The sequence below is a fragment of the Pecten maximus genome, chromosome 3, assembly GCF_902652985.1.
Source record: "Pecten maximus chromosome 3, xPecMax1.1, whole genome shotgun sequence".
Classification (NCBI taxonomy): domain Eukaryota; kingdom Metazoa; phylum Mollusca; class Bivalvia; order Pectinida; family Pectinidae; genus Pecten; species Pecten maximus.
The window spans coordinates 6,769,616-6,787,472 of NC_047017.1; the positions used below are offsets into that span (position 1 = coordinate 6,769,616).

Genomic DNA, 17,857 nt, shown 5'->3' on the forward strand with positions numbered 1-17,857 from the left:
GGGGGTGTTGCCGGGATGTTAAAATTGAAGGTCTGGATACATAAGGAACAGGATGGCGTGTCTGGAGCACTGTAACAGGTCTCCTAAATAGACTATAGACACTTCCTTATAAGGCGGAGACGTGAACCGCGTGTTAACCAACGAGTGCACCGAGATCGATACACAAGCTTCTGTAAGTAACGTTAAAAACCCGCTGTGACAAGCGGTAAAGTGATTGTGGGGTCCGAACTGTCACGCTACATGGACCGACATACTACTTAGTCGTCATATTAAACTGATCTGCTATCATAAACCTGCTTCTGGATTTTTTTTTACGCATTTGTTTGTGTGGCCGGAAGGGAGAATTAATATGTATGTGTATTTGGTGTGCTGTGTTGTGTATGAAAGAAATGGTGAGACGGGAGATTTTGGTGCAAACAATTCTAGATAGCGTCAATCCTGCTGAGCGCCTGCAATGCGACACACACAAGGCGGGCTTAGCATGGAATCCTGTCGCATTCATCTTCGAATTGAAAAGTAGGACAATTGTGTGGACAATACAATGGACTGGGTGATGATCTCACAAACGTATCAGTTTGGTAATCATAAAGGCATTATCTCTAAAAAAAAATGAATGCAAAAACATTTCCCTAGCGTAGTAATATATATAACTACACGTGTCTTAGAAGAATGAGAGTAAAATCAATGGTCATGTTTTATCGTTAGGTACGCCATGGCTCATCACGCATAACAAAACAGGCAGAATATAGATATGAATAAAATGAATATTGTTTTTATTAATATCTTAAACAGCGTATGGACTACGCTGTATTTCTCTGCGTTGTTTTCTTCTATGATAGTCTTTATGACATCCGTCCTCATAATGTATGACAATGGCTAGGTGTCACCTTGACATTCGTCCTCATACTGTATGACAATGGCTAGGTGTCACCTTGACACCCGTCCTCATACTGTATGACCATGGCTAGGTGTGACCTTGACACCTGTCCTCATACTGTATGACAATGGCTAGGTGTCACCTTGACACCTGTCCTCATACTGTATGATCATGGCAAGGTGTCACCCTGACACCCGTCCTCATACTGTATGACAATGGCTAGGTGTCACCTTGACATTCGTCCTCAGACTGTATGACCATGGCTAGGTGTGACCTTGACATCCGTCCTCATACTATATGACCTTGGCTAGGTGTCACATCGACACCCGTTCTCAGACTGTATGACCATGACTAGGTGTCTCCTTGACACCTGTCCTCAGACTGAATAACTGTCGCTAGGTGTCACCTTGACATCTGTCCTCACACTGTATGATCATGGCTAGGTGTCACCTTGACACCCGTCCTCATGCTGTATGACCATGACTAGGTGTCTCCTTGACATCGGTCCTCATGTTGTATGACCATGGCTAGGTGTCACCTTGACACCCGTCCTCATACTGTATTACTAGCTAGGTGTCATCTTGACACCCATCCTCATACTGTAGGGCCATTGCTAGGTGTCACCTGGACACCCATCATAAAACTGTATGACTATGGCTAGGTTTCACCTTGACACCCGTCCTCATACTGTATGACCATGGCTAGGTGTCAACTTGGCACCCGTCCTAATACTGTATGACCATGGCTAGGAGTCATCTTGAAACCCGTCCTCATGTTGTATGACCATGGATATGTGTCTCCTTGACACCCGTCCTCATACTGTATGATCAAGGCTAGGTGTGACCTTGACATCCGTCCTCATAATGTGCAACCATGGCTAGGTGTCACCTTGACACCCGTCCTTCTACTGTATGATCAAGGCTAGGTGTGACCTTGACATCCGTCCTCATACTGTGTGACCATGGCTAGGTGTCACCTTGACACCCGTCCTCATACTGAATAACTGTCGCTAGGTGTCACCTTGACACCCGTCCTCATACTATATGATCATGGCTAGGTGTCACCTTGACACCTGTCCTCATACTGTATGACAATGGCTAGGTGTCACCTTGACATCCGTCCTCATACTGTATGATCATGGCTAGGTGTCACCTTGACATCCGTCCTCATACTATATGACCTTGGCTAGGTGTCACCTTGACATCCGTCCTCATACTGTATGACAATGGCTAGGTGTCACCTTGACATCCGTCCTCAGACTTTATGACCATGGCTAGGTGTCACCTTGACATCCGTCCTCATACTGTGTGACCATGGCTAGGTGTCACCTTGACACCCGTCCTCATGCTGTATGATCATGGCTAGGTGTCACCTTGACATTCGTCCTCATACTATATGACCTTGGCTAGGTGTCACCTTGACACCCGTCCTCATACTATATGACCATGGCTAGGTGTCACCTTGACACCCGTCCTCATACTATATGACCTTGGCTAGGTGTCACCTTGACACCCGTCCTCATACTGTATAACCATGGCTAGGTGTCACCTTGACATTCGTCCTCATACTATATGACCTTGGCTAGGTGTCACCTTGACACCCGTCCTCATACTGTATGATCATGGCTAGGTGTCACCTTGACATTCGTCCTCATACTATATGACCTTGGCTAGGTGTCACCTTGACACCCGTCCTCATACTGTATAACCATGGCTAGGTGTCACCTTGACATTCGTCCTCATACTATATGACCTTGGCTAGGTGTCACCTTGACACCCGTCCTCATGCTGTATGATCATGGCTAGGTGTCACCTTGACATTCGTCCTCATACTATATGACCTTGGCTAGGTGTCACCTTGACACCCGTCCTCATACTATATGACCATGGCTAGGTGTCACCTTGACACCCGTCCTCATACTGTATAACCATGGCTAGGTGTCACTTTGACACCCGTCCTCATACTGTATGACTGTGGCTTGGTGTTACCTTGACATTGGTCCTCATACTGTATAATAATTTCTTGACACCTGTACTCACACTTTATGACTGTGGCTAGGTGTTACCTTATCTAACCTTGACTGTCGCGATAATGTTAAAGACATAAAGCATCATATTATTAGTGATATCAGATGTCTCATTCGTTTATTAGATCAAACGAGATCAGTTTGAGATGAAACCAGGGCCATATTAAGTGTAATTATATAAGAATTTCGTCTGAGATGTCGGTTAATCTATCTGTTGTGACGTCATATTCCCCTACATAACACCATCACAGAATCCTAGTCTTCGTGTCCTTGAAAGCTTTAGCTTGTGTGATGACACGTGATTCTCATTTCTTTAAGAGAAATGGTTACATCTCCATGTACACAAGTATGTTCACAAACCGGTTGCGCAACCTCCTTAGTGAATAGACACAGGAATAGATCTGTCAGTGAAGAAATTATGGTTGGATTTTTTTTCGGATAGTTTTTCCAGAACTTATTTAGTCAATCTTTAAAGTTGTTGATGGAAGGAGCTGATACAACGTCTTCTGGCAAAGAGTTTCATGGTTGAATGACACGGTTACTGAAAAAATGCCTGTTTGTTCTGTCCGAAAATGGTGTTTGAACTATTTTAGAGAGTGCCATCTGGCTTACCTATATTCACTTGCATCAAAGAATTTGTTTTTTGTCCAGGTTATCCGATTGGTTGATAATTGTTTATACTTGATATATATATATCAGCCATTTCTCTGCAGTATGTCAAGGTGGGCAAGCCATGGATTTTTAACCTTTCTAAATATGCCTTGTGCAATAATGTAGGAATAAGCTTTGTAGCTCTTCATTGTACCCTTTCAATACTAATTTTGTCCTTGACATGTAATGGAGAACATATGACAGAGGGGCCGCGGTGGCCGAGTGGTTTAGGTGTCTCGACACTTTAACACTAGCCCTCCACCTCTGGGTTGCGAGTTCGAAACCTACGTGGGGCAGTTGCCAGGTACTGACCGTAGGCCGGTGGTTTTTCTCCGGGTACTGCGGCTTTCCTCCACCTCCAAAACCTGGCACGTCCTTAAATGACCCTGGCTGTTAATAGGACGTTAAACAAAAACAAACCAAACCATATGACAGATACATATTCCAGGTGTGGTCGTATTAGAGCCTTATATAGAGTGTAAAGATATTTGGGCTCATGTAGGTAAAGGCACGGAATATAATGCAAGTGATCTGATTGGCCTTATTTGCTGCTTCCTGAAGATGTGATGAAAATTGAAGACCATCATCGATGTTAACTCCCAGATCTTTTTCCTTCCATGTTTTGGTTATTGATGATATTTGACCTTTAAGATGCATAAAGTATTCTGATGCTTTTTATTTGTTCCATGGTTTTGACTTATGTATGCTAGCAAAGCAGAATAAACGGGTTCCTGTTTGTCTATCAACCAGAAAAAAAACTATACACTTAATTTTTTATCTCTCTCAGTAGCGAAATAAAACCTAGGTCATTGCCTTTAAAAAAGAAAGAAAAACTATTACATACGCAATTTCGTTCTAGATTTGTCGCAATGATATTACGGCACTGCTAGTAAGCTACTTGTAATCTTGAAAGGTGACGTGTGGTTGTTTAAATTCCTGGACCCCCCATGAGACAGAATCCCGACCCCCCGTGAGACAGAATCCCGACACCCCCCCCCCCCCCCCCCCCCCCCCTCCCGTGAGACAGAATCTTGAACCGCCATGAGACAGAATCTCGACCCCGCTGGACAGAATATCTATCCCCACTGGACAGAATCTCTATCCCCGAGGACAGAATCTCGACCCCGCTGGACAGAATCTCTATCCCCGCTGGACAGAATCTCTATCCCCGAGGACAGAATCTCGACCCCCGCTGGACAGAATCTCCATCCCCGAGAACAGAATCTCGACAGCCTAGTGACAGAATCTCGCCCACAGTAGGACAGAATCTCGACCCCCGCGGGACAGAATCCCGACCCCCCGTTAGACAGAATCCCGACCCCCCGTGAGACAGAATTTTGAACCCTCATGAGACAGAACTTCGACACCCCAGGGACAGAATCTCGACCCCCGCGGGACAGAATCTCGACTCCCGGCAATGCTTTACTAAAAATCTGACATTAAACATAATGATAAGTAATACATCGTTAATAATGAACTGATTTATTGGAGTGACACGCATAGCTACACCAAACCGTAATATCTGTAACACGAAATACACATATGCAAAATATGACAAGCCATATTTGACTTAAAAAACAAAACTCTACAGTCTAACGGCATCTAGCTGTAACGCTTTGTACAAACCACAGACCGCAGAAATCAAGTGAGTGAATAGTTTGATAAAAAAAAAAAAAAAAAAAAAAATCCCCATAAATTGCGGCAGAAGAGTATCTGAAAATGTGTTGCTATAGAATTTCTGAAACTATTGTCTTCAGCAGTCAATGTGTCTGTAGGGAGCGCTGTGGTGAGGATGCCGGTTGCTACTCTGCCAGTATGTGGTGTTGTTAAGTGGTGTTATTCTACGGAAGGCAGAGCCAATAATTTGATAAAAGAAAATGTCGCCTGTTATCATATATTCTGTAATTTGCCTGACAGGGTAAATTATGTCCCCGGGAAAACCCAACAAGGTGAAAGGCAAACACGTCGGTGCTGCTGGCCTGATTTTATGATAAAGGTCACGTTAGTGACGTAACGAATACGTTTGATTTGAAATTACGGTTGCTACCGTCACACAATAATATGTATGACGGGGATTTTTTATTCTTGTGTTGTTTTGTCAGTTGTTTGTGTTGTGTTTTCTGAGTAGTATTTTGTAGTTGCTGCATAATTGACAGTTTTTAATTTTTTGCTGACATTGATGTTTTTTGTGTTTGTTGTAATGTTGTAATGACTATTGCTGTGTTGTAATGACGATTGGTGTGTTGTTATGACGATTGTTGTGTTGTAATAGCGATTGTTGTGTTGTTTTGACAATTGTTGTGTTGTAATGACGATTGGTGTGTTGTTTTGACAATTGTAGTGTTGTTAGGACGATTGTTTGTGTTGATATGACGATTGTTTGTGTTGATATGACGATTGTTTGTGTTGTTGTTACGATTATTGTTGTTTTGTTTTGACGATTGTTGTGTTTAATCGTTGCTGTGTCGTTCATGTATTTAACAGTTATATTTGTAAGTGTTCCGCGATATGTGGACGATTGAGTCATTGACTTATAGTACTAAATGCTGTATACTATTTGTTGTGAAACCTATCGAATGATTTTACGTCACGTGGCTGTTGTTATAGACAGCCACTGTATGTAATGTATACAGTAAACTAAAGTCTATACTCGTCAAATTTCCTGTTTGATGCTGATGCTGACGAGACGGTGATACCTATTCTATTCCTGTGTTATTTTGTCATTTTCGCACTGTTTAATGCTGTTGAAGATTCTTTAAACGCTTGTCGTATGGGGAATAAATGTTATTTCTACTTGTTTTCTCCTGACATTTTAATATCTGTCATCTTATGAATTCAGATTTTTTTAAGGATAAATGATACCTGTACTTGATTTGGTAGACGATGTTGGGTAAAATCTACGCCTTTATGACGGCTTGTTCATAATCACACCACCGCATACTACATAACAACTGACTCTGTTTTAAAAAAAAATCCGCTCTCTTTCGAAATGCCCGATGTTCAGCCCGAAAGTCTCGGTCCACGCAATGGCAAGTAATTCTTGTTTCGATGTATCTGATTCAACTGTGGAAACCAACCACATTACATGGCCAATTAATTAAATCTTCATTGATCTATTGCTATCAGGATCGGTTATTTTTATCCGGATAATGTCATTTTCAAAATGCATACGTCCTGGCCCATTGGGGAATTCACCAAAATGAAATTTGGCTTGAGAGTCTCCGATAGTCTTACTACTAACAAGGCCGAGGGGTGTGTTATTGGTAGAACAATGTGATTAACTTTGGCATTTGCTGAGCCGAGTGTAGACGCCTTTCGACTGGCTTGGTGGAAACAGCTTTCCACGTAATCAATACAAAGCTACGAAATCACAGTCGTCTTGGAAAACAGACAGGGAATAGAAAACTTCATAAAAACATACTGTTGGATTATCCCCGTATCGCACGGGTGTCTGCTCACGCGGCGGTCGGCCGGGAAATACAGTGTTATTCGGACACCGAGCACGTTCAGGCAAGTTACGGATTAGCTCATAGCCTATTACGTTGGACATGGGCAGTGACCAAAGCTTGTAGATAGGTGAACAGCTCTTGTGTTGGCAGTAAGAAGAGAACAAGCCTACCTGTCGAACGCACCTTTGTCGTCTATCGTGAAAATGGTGAGTGTGTATAGGTAGATTTTTTTTTACCTGAGCCACAGGGCCATGGTAATTTGTTACAGTTTAGTTTTATTTGGACCTATCTTGTATATATAACACATTTTTAAAGACGTTTTAGGGTTTAAAATGACACTCAGTTAAATGAATGTCTTAGTATCTCAATATAATGAACAACGAATCGAGGGGTGACATTTTTATAGAATGTTAATGTAACTCCTAAAACGTCTATAAATGTGTTAAACACTCACTAAGATAAGTCAAAATACTGTAACTTATTACCAGGTCCCTGTGACCTCAACAGGTGTCATAATGTCCACTCGATTACACTTTTGATTTTATCTGAGTTCATGATAAAGCTGTCTGAACATAAATGTAGTTTGATATTTCGCCATTCTGAACATGTTTTATGTGAAACATACCTATATGTGTTGTAAATTCCGTAGCGGAACGATAAGTGTTGACAGGCGTCGGCTTGACTGACCAACAACATACCTGGCCTTCGGTTGTTATATACGTGTATATCGCTCATTTATTAGCACTGGTCAGTTTGTCAGCTAAATGCCAGCATACTAGTGTACAAAGCACGTGTTGTAGCGGGCTGTTCTGCTCGTTACCATCGCTAGCTAGTGGATTTATTACTTATATATATACCACACACATGTATATGTTAAATGTTTATCTTCTTTTTATCGAACGGACACTAGGGAGAAAATATACAACAGTCTATAGTAACTGTGGATACATATCGGAAAAATAAAACAAACTTCGTCTCGCGCTGGAGCTCGAATCGCACGCTCGCGTTTTCCTATCTTTTCATTCATCCTTTCAAGTTATGTGTGATTAAGCCAAATCGCCAGTAGTGTATTTGGAAACCAGTGAAAAGATTATACTAATCTGTTAATCATTCTTCGGTCCGATACTATTTTCTGTATTTGAATGTAATCGGTTAGATAGCGCGGCTCTAGTGTTCAGACCACGTGATATATAATCAATATTATTAGGCAGGTCACATAGTCTTTAGGGGCCGCGGTGGTCGAGTGGTAAAGGTGTACCGACACTTTATCACTAGCCCTCCACCACTGGGTTGCGAGTTCGAAACCTACGTGGGGCAGTTGCCAGTTACTGACCGTAGGCCGGTGGTTATTCTCCGGGTACTCCGGCTTTCCTCCACCTCCAAAACCTGGCACGTCCTTAAATGACCCTGGCTGTTAATAGAACGTTAAACAAAAACAAACAAACAATCTTTAGTCAGTGTGGTATATAACAGGCCACTTGGTCTATAGTCAGTGTGGTATATAACAGACCACATGGTATATAGTCAGTGTGGTATATAACAGACCATGTGGTATATAGTCAGTGTGGTACATAACAGACCACGTGGTCTATAGTCAGTGTGGTATATAACAGACCACGTGGTCTATAGTCAGTGTGGTATATAACAGACCACGTGGTATATAGTCAGTGTGGTATATAACAGACCATGTGGTATATAGTCAGTGTGGTACATAACAGACCACGTGGTCTATAGTCAGTGTGGTATATAACAGACCACGTGGTCTATAGTCAGTGTGGTATATAACAGACCACGTGGTCTATAGTCAGTGTGGTATATAACAGACCATGTGGTATATAGTCAGTGTGGTACATAACAGACCACGTGGTCTATAGTCAGTGTGGTATATAACATACCATGTGGTATATAGTCAGTGTGGTATATAACATACCATGTGGTATATAGTCAGTGTGGTACATAACAGACCACGTGGTCTATAGTCAGTGTGGTATATAACAGACCACATGGTCTATATTCAGTATGGTATATAACAAACCACGTGGTCTATAGTCAGTGTGGTATATAACAGACCATGTGGTATATAGTCAGTGTGGTACATAACAGACCACGTGGTCTATAGTCAGTGTGGTATATAACAGACCACGTGGTCTATAGTCAGTGTGGTATATAACAGACCACGTGGTCTATAGTCAGTGTGGTATATAACAGACCATGTGGTATATAGTCAGTGTGGTACATAACAGACCACGTGGTCTATAGTCAGTGTGGTATATAACATACCATGTGGTATATAGTCAGTGTGGTATATAACATACCATGTGGTATATAGTCAGTGTGGTACATAACAGACCACGTGGTCTATAGTCAGTGTGGTATATAACAGACCACATGGTCTATATTCAGTATGGTATATAACAAACCACGTGGTCTATAGTCAGTGTGGTATAGAACAGATCTTATGTATTCAGTATTATTGTTCAGGCCTCGCGGTCTTTAATCAGTGAGTGGTGGGACAGACCAAGTTGTTTAATTTTTGGTCAATCCACGTGGTCTTTAATCTATGTCATTGGTCAGACCAAGTTAACTTTTGTCTATGTTATTGTTCCGACCACGTGGTCTTTAGTCTTTTATTGGTCAGACCACCTGGTCTAAAGTATTTGTCATTGATCATATCAAGTGATCTTTAGTCTATGTCATTCGTCAGACCACGTGGTCTTTAGTCTATGTCCTTGGTCAGACCACGTGGTCTCAAGTCTTTGTCATTTGTCAGATCACGTAGTCTTTAGTCTGTTATTGTTCAGACCACGTGGTCTTTAGTCCGTGTTATTGGTCAGACCACGTGGTCTTTAGTCTGTGTCACTGGTCAGACCACGTAGTCTTAAGTTAATGTTATTGGTCAGACCACCTGGTCTTAAGTCTTTGTCATTTGTCAGATAACGTGGTCTTGAGTCTATCTTATTGGTCAGACCGCGTGGTCTTAAGTCTTTGTCATTTGTCAGACCACGTGGTCTTTAGTCTGTGTTATTGGTCAGACCACCTGGTCTTAAGTCTTTGTCATTTGTCAAATCACATGGTCTTTAGTCCATGTCATTGGTCAGACCATGTGGTCTTTTTTATGTGTTATTGGTCAGACCTCGTTGTCTTTAGTCCGTGTTATTGGTCAGACCACGTGGTTGTTAGTCTATGTCATTGGTCAGATCACGTGGTCTTTAGTCTTTTATTGGTCAGACCACCTGGTCTAAAGTATTTGTCATTGATCATATCAAGTGATCTTTAGTCTATGTCATTCGTCAGACCACGTGGTCTTTAGTCTATGTCCTTGGTCAGACCACGTGGTCTCAAGTCTTTGTCATTTGTCAGATCACGTAGTCTTTAGTCTGTTATTGTTCAGACCACGTGGTCTTTAGTCCGTGTTATTGGTCAGACCACGTGGTCTTTAGTCTGTGTCACTGGTCAGACCACGTAGTCTTAAGTTAATGTTATTGGTCAGACCACCTGGTCTTAAGTCTTTGTCATTTGTCAGATAACGTGGTCTTGAGTCTATCTTATTGGTCAGACCGCGTGGTCTTAAGTCTTTGTCATTTGTCAGACCACGTGGTCTTTAGTCTGTGTTATTGGTCAGACCACCTGGTCTTAAGTCTTTGTCATTTGTCAAATCACATGGTCTTTAGTCCATGTCATTGGTCAGACCATGTGGTCTTTTTTATGTGTTATTGGTCAGACCTCGTTGTCTTTAGTCCGTGTTATTGGTCAGACCACGTGGTTGTTAGTCTATGTCATTGGTCAGATCACGTGGTCTTTAGTTTGTCATTTGTCAGACCAAGTTGTCTTTTGTCTATGTGCTTGGTCAGATCACGTGGTCTTTAGTCTGTGTCACTGGTCAGACCACGTGGTCTTAAGTTAATGTTATTGGTCAGACCACCTGGTGTTAAGTCTTTGTCATTTGTCAGATAACGTGGTCTTGAGTCTATCTTATTGGTCAGACCGCGTAGTCTTAAGTCTTTGTCATTTGTCAGACCACGTAGTCTTAAGTTAATGTTATTGGTCAGACCACCTGGTTTTAAGTCTTTGTCATTTGTCAAATCACATGGTCTTTAGTCCATGTCATTGGTCAGACCATGTGGTCTTTTTTATGTGTTATTGGTCAGACCTCGTGGTCTTTTGTCTGTGTTATTGGTCAGACCACGTGGTCTTTAGTCTGTGTTATTGGTCAGACCATGTGGTCTTTTGTCTGTGTTATTGGTCAGACCTCGTGGTCTTTAGTCTGTGTTATTGGTCAGACCACCTGGTCTTAAGTCTTTGTCATTTGTCAAATCACATGGTCTTTAGTCCATGTCATTGGTCAGACCATGTGGTCTTTTGTCTGTGTTATTGATCAGACCTCGTGGTCTTTAGTCTGTGTTATTGGTCAGACCTCGTGGTCTTTAGTCTTTGTCATTTGTCAAATCACGTGGTCTTTAGTCCATATCATTGGTCAGACCACGTGGTCTTCATTATACATGTATGTTATTAGTCAGACCTCGTGGTCTTAAGTCTTTGTCATTTCTCAGACCACGTGGTATTTAGTCTATATTGCTTAAATCAAGTGGTATATAGTATATATAATTCGTCAGGCCACGTGCTACATGTTGCCAAACTGTCGTGGGATTGATAGTCGTTTTTTATTGCTTCAGTCGCAATATTTATGTTAGATATACTTGGGATTATATGGAGCAGGAGGTCAGTGTGTTGCATTGCATGCTCATGAAATACACACATATATACTACATACATAAACATATTTATATAGTATTATTGATTATCACCACGTGGTCTATAGGTACTCTGTTGATGGTCAATCGGCAACGACTAGCATCATAGTGCATACAGTCCTGATCACAGGCATTGCCAGATTTGAACATTGCCGCATTCTAGGGGTATACGGAGTGTTGCGGAAGCTGGATCAATATGTTCCCGCCACAACTGTGTAGTACTACGCGCGTCTAACACCGCACACGACACAAACACACGGCACGGATTCAATGCGGAATTTTATTTTAGAGCGACATAGTCACTCGGTATATATTCCAGTAAATATTCACTAGGAGAGTTATTATTCAGTGTGTGGTCTGATTAAGGAGTCATATTTCTTGTTTTCGTATACGGGTTTCGGACTTATAGACAAATGTCAAACCACAATATCCAGGTAACTTTCGATTGTTTAATTTACCAACTTTTATTTCTATTTTTTTTTTTTACCTTTTCTATATCACGAAAACGATTTGCTGCTGTTTATATTTCACGTGAAATATAAACCATGTAATCATATAAGAATATCTAATTTGATTTAATACTATATCTAGGTATTTTAATATATGTCTAAATTCACGACAAAAGTTAAAATCGTGTTTTCTTTTAATGCAATTTCTTGCACGTTTGTTAGAGATATTTTAATGTTCAATGAATTGACCTCGACCATGTGAAAAACATTCTAATCGCTTTATCTGAAAACTTTGCTTCAGGGAACACATTTGCTAGTGTTGTTGCGAAGGTTAAATTATTTGTTTAGCCAGTGACTACAACTTGCCAGTGGTTACATGTCATTTGTTGTGTAATTATGAAGGAATTTAGCGACACTAAAAACGACGAAATTTACTTACATGTACGTACTGAAATCTAACTGTTTCTGTGTGTTTATTTTGTAGGCTGAACAGCTCTCAGAAGAACAGATCGCCGGTAAGGACTAGATTCATTGACATCGTGCCTTATAATATCTTCACCTTTGAATAACATTTCATTTCATACTGTTAAAAAATCAAATACATTATCATTATAGATTCAAATTTCAATGTATTTTTTTTTGAAGTTATTATTTTTATTGATTTTTTTTATTCAAATTTTAGATAAAAGCTAATTATATTTTTTTATTGCTTTTATCGAGAAACATCCTCATGTCGAAACTTTTTATTATAAAAAAATATTGGTATCGATCTTTTACGACTTGCGCTGTTATATACGTCGACAATACGGCAGTTCAGAGAGGTACATGTATATGTACATTGTATATACTATATAGATATTTGGACATATATGTATGCTCGTGTCCAGAATAATCGTTTGGTAGTGTCGTCTGGAGCGTGACTGCGTGCAGTTTCTTTAACGACAAGAACGTTATTCATTCTCACTAGTAAAGCCTCACGATTTGAATGGACTTGTTAAGTATGGTGTCAATGCCTACAACAATACACAACGGTATAAGATCTTAAGAACCTGTCCTATTGTGTAAGATCTTGTATTTAACCGACACTGTAAATAATATTTAAACTTGTATTTTGGTTTGTGTATGAAGGTCTAAAAATCATAAAATGTTTAATCGCATTGTTAAGCATTGAAAACGAAAAATATTTCCACAAAGAATTAAAATACATTTAAAAGTACACAGGATCAGTACAAAATAGTTCTTGTCCAGTTGAGCAGAAGGAGCATTGATAATATTCTAATCTCTCTCTCTCGTATGTACAGATATACCTCGTTACACTGTCATTATAGGCAGATTTTGGCGATATAAATACAAATATTTCGGGGACACATTTCCATATTGAATATTAACACTAGATTAGTTCTGAAAGTGAACGGCTAAGACGTTGTATAGAAATCATAGTGTTTGAGATTTTCAAATCATTATTTCTATGATTTCTATATCATATGCAGAAGCACTATCACAAGAAGATTCATCTTCTATTTGAGATAAGAAAATATATCTCTTAGCATTCTAGAAATCATACCATATATATTTTTTGACGGTCGCTTGTGCTCTTTCGCAGAATTCAAAGAGGCGTTCAGTCTGTTCGACAAAGATGGCGACGGTACCATAACAACCAAAGAGTTGGGGACAGTGATGAGGTCACTAGGTCAGAACCCGACGGAAGCTGAGTTACAGGACATGATCAACGAGGTTGACGCTGATGGTAAGGTCTCCCTAGGGAATTTTGTATTTTGAAAATGCTAACAGTTTACGGGTACAGGACCAATATCTCGATACACATTGGACTAAATACCATGTTAAAGAAACATTTTGTATTCTCAAGAGTCACAGTACAAAACTCTGGATCATGGTTACTTTAATACACTGGATTATTCATTTCCATAGAAAGGTGCTAATCCAATATTTCATGTGATGGTAACTTCCGTTTACAATTCTCTCCGGTCTTGTTCTCGCAGGAAACGGAACCATCGATTTCCCAGAGTTCCTCACGATGATGGCAAAGAAAATGAAAGATAATGACTCTGAAGAGGAATTACGGGAAGCATTCAAAGTTTTCGACAAAGACGGAAATGGATTTATAAGTGCAGCCGAACTTAGACATGTGATGACAAATTTAGGAGAAAAATTAACAGATGAAGAAGTAGATGAAATGATTCGAGAAGCTGATACAGACGGCGACGGACAAGTAAATTATGAAGGTAAGCTTGAACAAATCATCTCAGCCATTTCAAAATCGATTTGAAAATCGTTAATATGTGTAACTCGATAATCCGGAATGCTCTTTATAATGTGACTTTGAAACTGATTCACTTTAAATTCGTTTTTACACAGAAAGTACACTGTAACCGTACGTTATTCTCACTCACTTTAATCCGGAAGATAGTAATTCTGGGAATTCGTTAATCCGGTTGATGAAGTATCTATTGAGATCCGGTGTAACGGAAATCTCAATATTTTCAGCCCGGTTTACCCGGAAAGCTTTTTATTCTAGCACACGATAATCCAAAAAATAAGTGAAATCCGATAATCCGGTACACTTTTCAGTATTTAAACTGTTTATCCGAAATAGTTGGTATTCGGTTTCAAGTTTATCTTTCTTTGTTCTGTAATTCAGTAGTTCGTAAAACTCGATATTCAAATACTAGTTTATCCGGAAAACTAGCTTTTCAAAGACCTGCCTTATACTGAAGTGCTTTTATTCTTTAACGCGATGATCTGTTTTGAAGTAGTTGTCATTGGACTATCTTAATCTATAATCCGGGTTTTGAAATTTATTATAGGACACGGTAATCCGAAAACTCGCATTCTGGAAGCTTCTATTATTCACATGTTTAAGTACAAAAGCAGTGATTTCTTCGATAAAGAAGAAAAACAATTATTCATGATTTATTTAGAAACCGATATTTCCGGAGCATGGATTTTTATTCATCTTCCGTACGCGTTCTTTCTATTCTAAATGTTAACTATTTGCTTTAAAATTTAGATTGATATAAAATGAGATATCTTTTAAATTTCTGAATTATAGAGAATATACTCATTATGAGTGTATACTGTATATGAACACACGATACCTTATTAAGCTAAGATATTAGAAAATGAAGCTAGAGGGCGCTATCAATCAATATATATATATGATTTTTATAAAACTTTATATTATCTAAATAGTATCCATAGGTTTTCGTGAGTTTTTATATAAGTTGATTATACATATGTGTTTGTTTACATTCATTACAGAATTCGTCAATATGATGGCAACAAAGTAGACGTGACTCTGCTATCTATATCCGTTTTCACCAGTTTTTCTAATCCTTGTTGGAAGTAGGATTACGTTGATTTTTTCGTTCCGTCCTTGAGGGTGTTTGTTTGGGACGAGACCCATACTTTCAGAAAGACATGAATATCGTTTGTACTACAACCGGAAACACTGGATATGGAATATAATATGTCCGGAATTTGCTTCATTCATTTATCCGGAAGTTGGGCATAGTGTCTTTCATACCTAGGATTCGTTTATTTATGTGGAATCTGGACATGATATATAGCATATCCGGTTTGTTTGCATTACAATATAGTGTGTAACACAGTGTCGTATTTAACCGGAAGTTGACGGCGTTATTCAAACATGTGATGTCCGGAAACTGGACACCGTATAAGTATTGTACATCTGGATATATTGAGCGAGTTCACTGACCGGATGTTGGGAACACTTCTTTGCAACCGGAAGTGAGCAAATGGAAACTTGGTTAGGTTTAACACGTGGAAGATTGGACCGGAAACTTTATCACACGCACACCAAGGACATAGAATGGCGTCCCAATCCTGATAAAAAGCTCACGATTTTTTCTTCATTGTTATTAAAAGTTTATACAAATAGTTAGAAAAAAATATCAAGTTATCAATATCATAAGCAACCATAGTGAGTGCTGCAAAGGAAAGTTTGGGGCACGTGATAATTCGTAAACTCTATCATATTTAGTTAAAAGAAGAAATTCTCATCTCTTTAGAAATGCATTAGCTTTTGAAATTGTATTGAAAATGACTTAAAGTCACAATTTTAGAATCTGCATAATAAAGGGCTCTGCGTCCTATTGTCCCCGGTGTTCGTTTTTTTTAATGCATGTTTCTGCAACATTTCGTTAAGTAGCGTGCCCATTCCGAACGCCATTTCCAACTGTTAAATGCATTAGCTATTAGTCTAAATGCAGATCGAATTTGCCCAATGATTTTTGAATGGGCATAGTTCAAACTAAAATGTTGTTGATAGTTTCCATGAAATTAAAGTTTAAAGTGAGCTCTTGTCAATCTTTGTACGATCTGTAGTATGGGGTATCGATCGATTTTTGCAGCTACTACAAGACGGAAAATGGAACCGCGAGTGTTTTAAAATATTTAACAACTGAGTTGGGGGTTTTGTTAATAACACATAAAAAATAAACCATTATTAGTCAAAGTTGTACAACAAAAACCAAATATGAGCCAAAGCTATTATCAATCAGACTCCTTCAAACAAATGGAAAGAGACAAACACATGCAAGGCACATACTATACGGTAGCTTAGAGTGCAATTATCCGGAGGAATGTCACAGGCGCCGGGCCAGAAATTGGCGTCGCAGGAAATACTCGTCCGGTTTTCTTGCTTGGATGATAAGAGTTTACGGGTAATCAATAAGTACCGATGCCATTAACGACACACTTTATAACAATATCTTAAAACAAGCCTTAATTACGAAATTATGAGTTCTATAGTCGGTCTATTTACTCGTATCGACGAATCACAGTGAGAACATTACGGAATTCTTTAATTTTACTATTTGTACTGGAAGAGAATGACACAGGGATTCGGTACGAATTCCTAACCCAGGGTCCATATATATAATGCATACATCTATTTATGGACTGTGGATTGGGGATGTGAACCAAGTCCCTGTGATTCCGGGTAGAGTTAATTACTATATATGATAAAAGACTAACAAATATTGGATTTGTATTTGAGGGAGGAATACTTGTTCTTTGACCAATCAAAAGAGGTCAAAAGGTTACAGAAATGTACAAATAACGGCAAAAGCATGATAAATTTAAACTAGAGCAATTATCAATTTCTTATTTGATGGAGGTCAAAGACAAATTTGCAAATAAATACTCCAATTTACGTTATCCATGGATGTTTTACACGCAGGAACAGGGATTATTTCACTTTGATCATGTGAAGACGTATTGGTATAGTTCGTTAAATCTCACCCTTTATCTGAAATAGTCCACGAAGAACCATGATATAACAAGTTAATGAGGTGTCCGGACAGGCTGCGTGTGTTATGACTTCAGGTAATGTCCCAGAAAGCATTGCGGTCAGGAAAACGGGAGATAATTTTGAAGCTGACGGGCAGAGAGACACATAATTCAATCCCTGTGAAAAACGTCATTGTTGTAAAATCACTGTTGCAAAACAGGTCTGCATTTTTGGATAGTAGGAATACCATCTATGTAAAAGATACGCCTGCCAAATACATTTACTGAGTGTTGATAATTTCAAGGCTAAACATACATGTACAATCTATCGCTGGGACAAAGTAAGAACTTCACGAGGATACACATTATTCAATGATATTAGG

At 39.5% G+C, this 17,857-nt stretch overlaps 1 protein-coding gene across 2 annotated transcripts; it reads left to right on the top strand.

The window, feature by feature from the left end:
• Positions 1-7,031: 7,031 nt before the first annotated feature.
• Positions 7,032-16,341, top strand: LOC117324655 (calmodulin-A-like). 2 transcript variants are annotated; one of them, XM_033880588.1, is made up of 5 exons: positions 7,032-7,209; positions 12,688-12,718; positions 13,807-13,950; positions 14,204-14,446; positions 15,483-16,341. In XM_033880588.1, the coding sequence occupies exons 1-5, from the start codon at positions 7,207-7,209 to the stop codon at positions 15,509-15,511; spliced, it is 450 nt and encodes a 149-aa protein (XP_033736479.1). In that variant the 5' UTR covers positions 7,032-7,206; the 3' UTR covers positions 15,512-16,341. The 2 variants fall into 2 exon arrangements, with proteins under 2 accessions (XP_033736479.1, XP_033736478.1); XM_033880587.1 differs by lacking the exon at positions 7,032-7,209 and adding an exon at positions 11,865-12,188.
• Positions 16,342-17,857: the final 1,516 nt, after the last annotated feature.

Coding starts and splice junctions, on each gene's coding strand:
- LOC117324655 (XM_033880587.1), top strand. CDS start 12,168: ATGTCAAACCACAATATCCAG. Junction 12,189..12,687: donor TGTCAAACCACAATATCCAG/GTAACTTTCGAT, acceptor TTTATTTTGTAG/GCTGAACAGCTCTCAGAAGA. Junction 13,951..14,203: donor CAACGAGGTTGACGCTGATG/GTAAGGTCTCCC, acceptor TTGTTCTCGCAG/GAAACGGAACCATCGATTTC.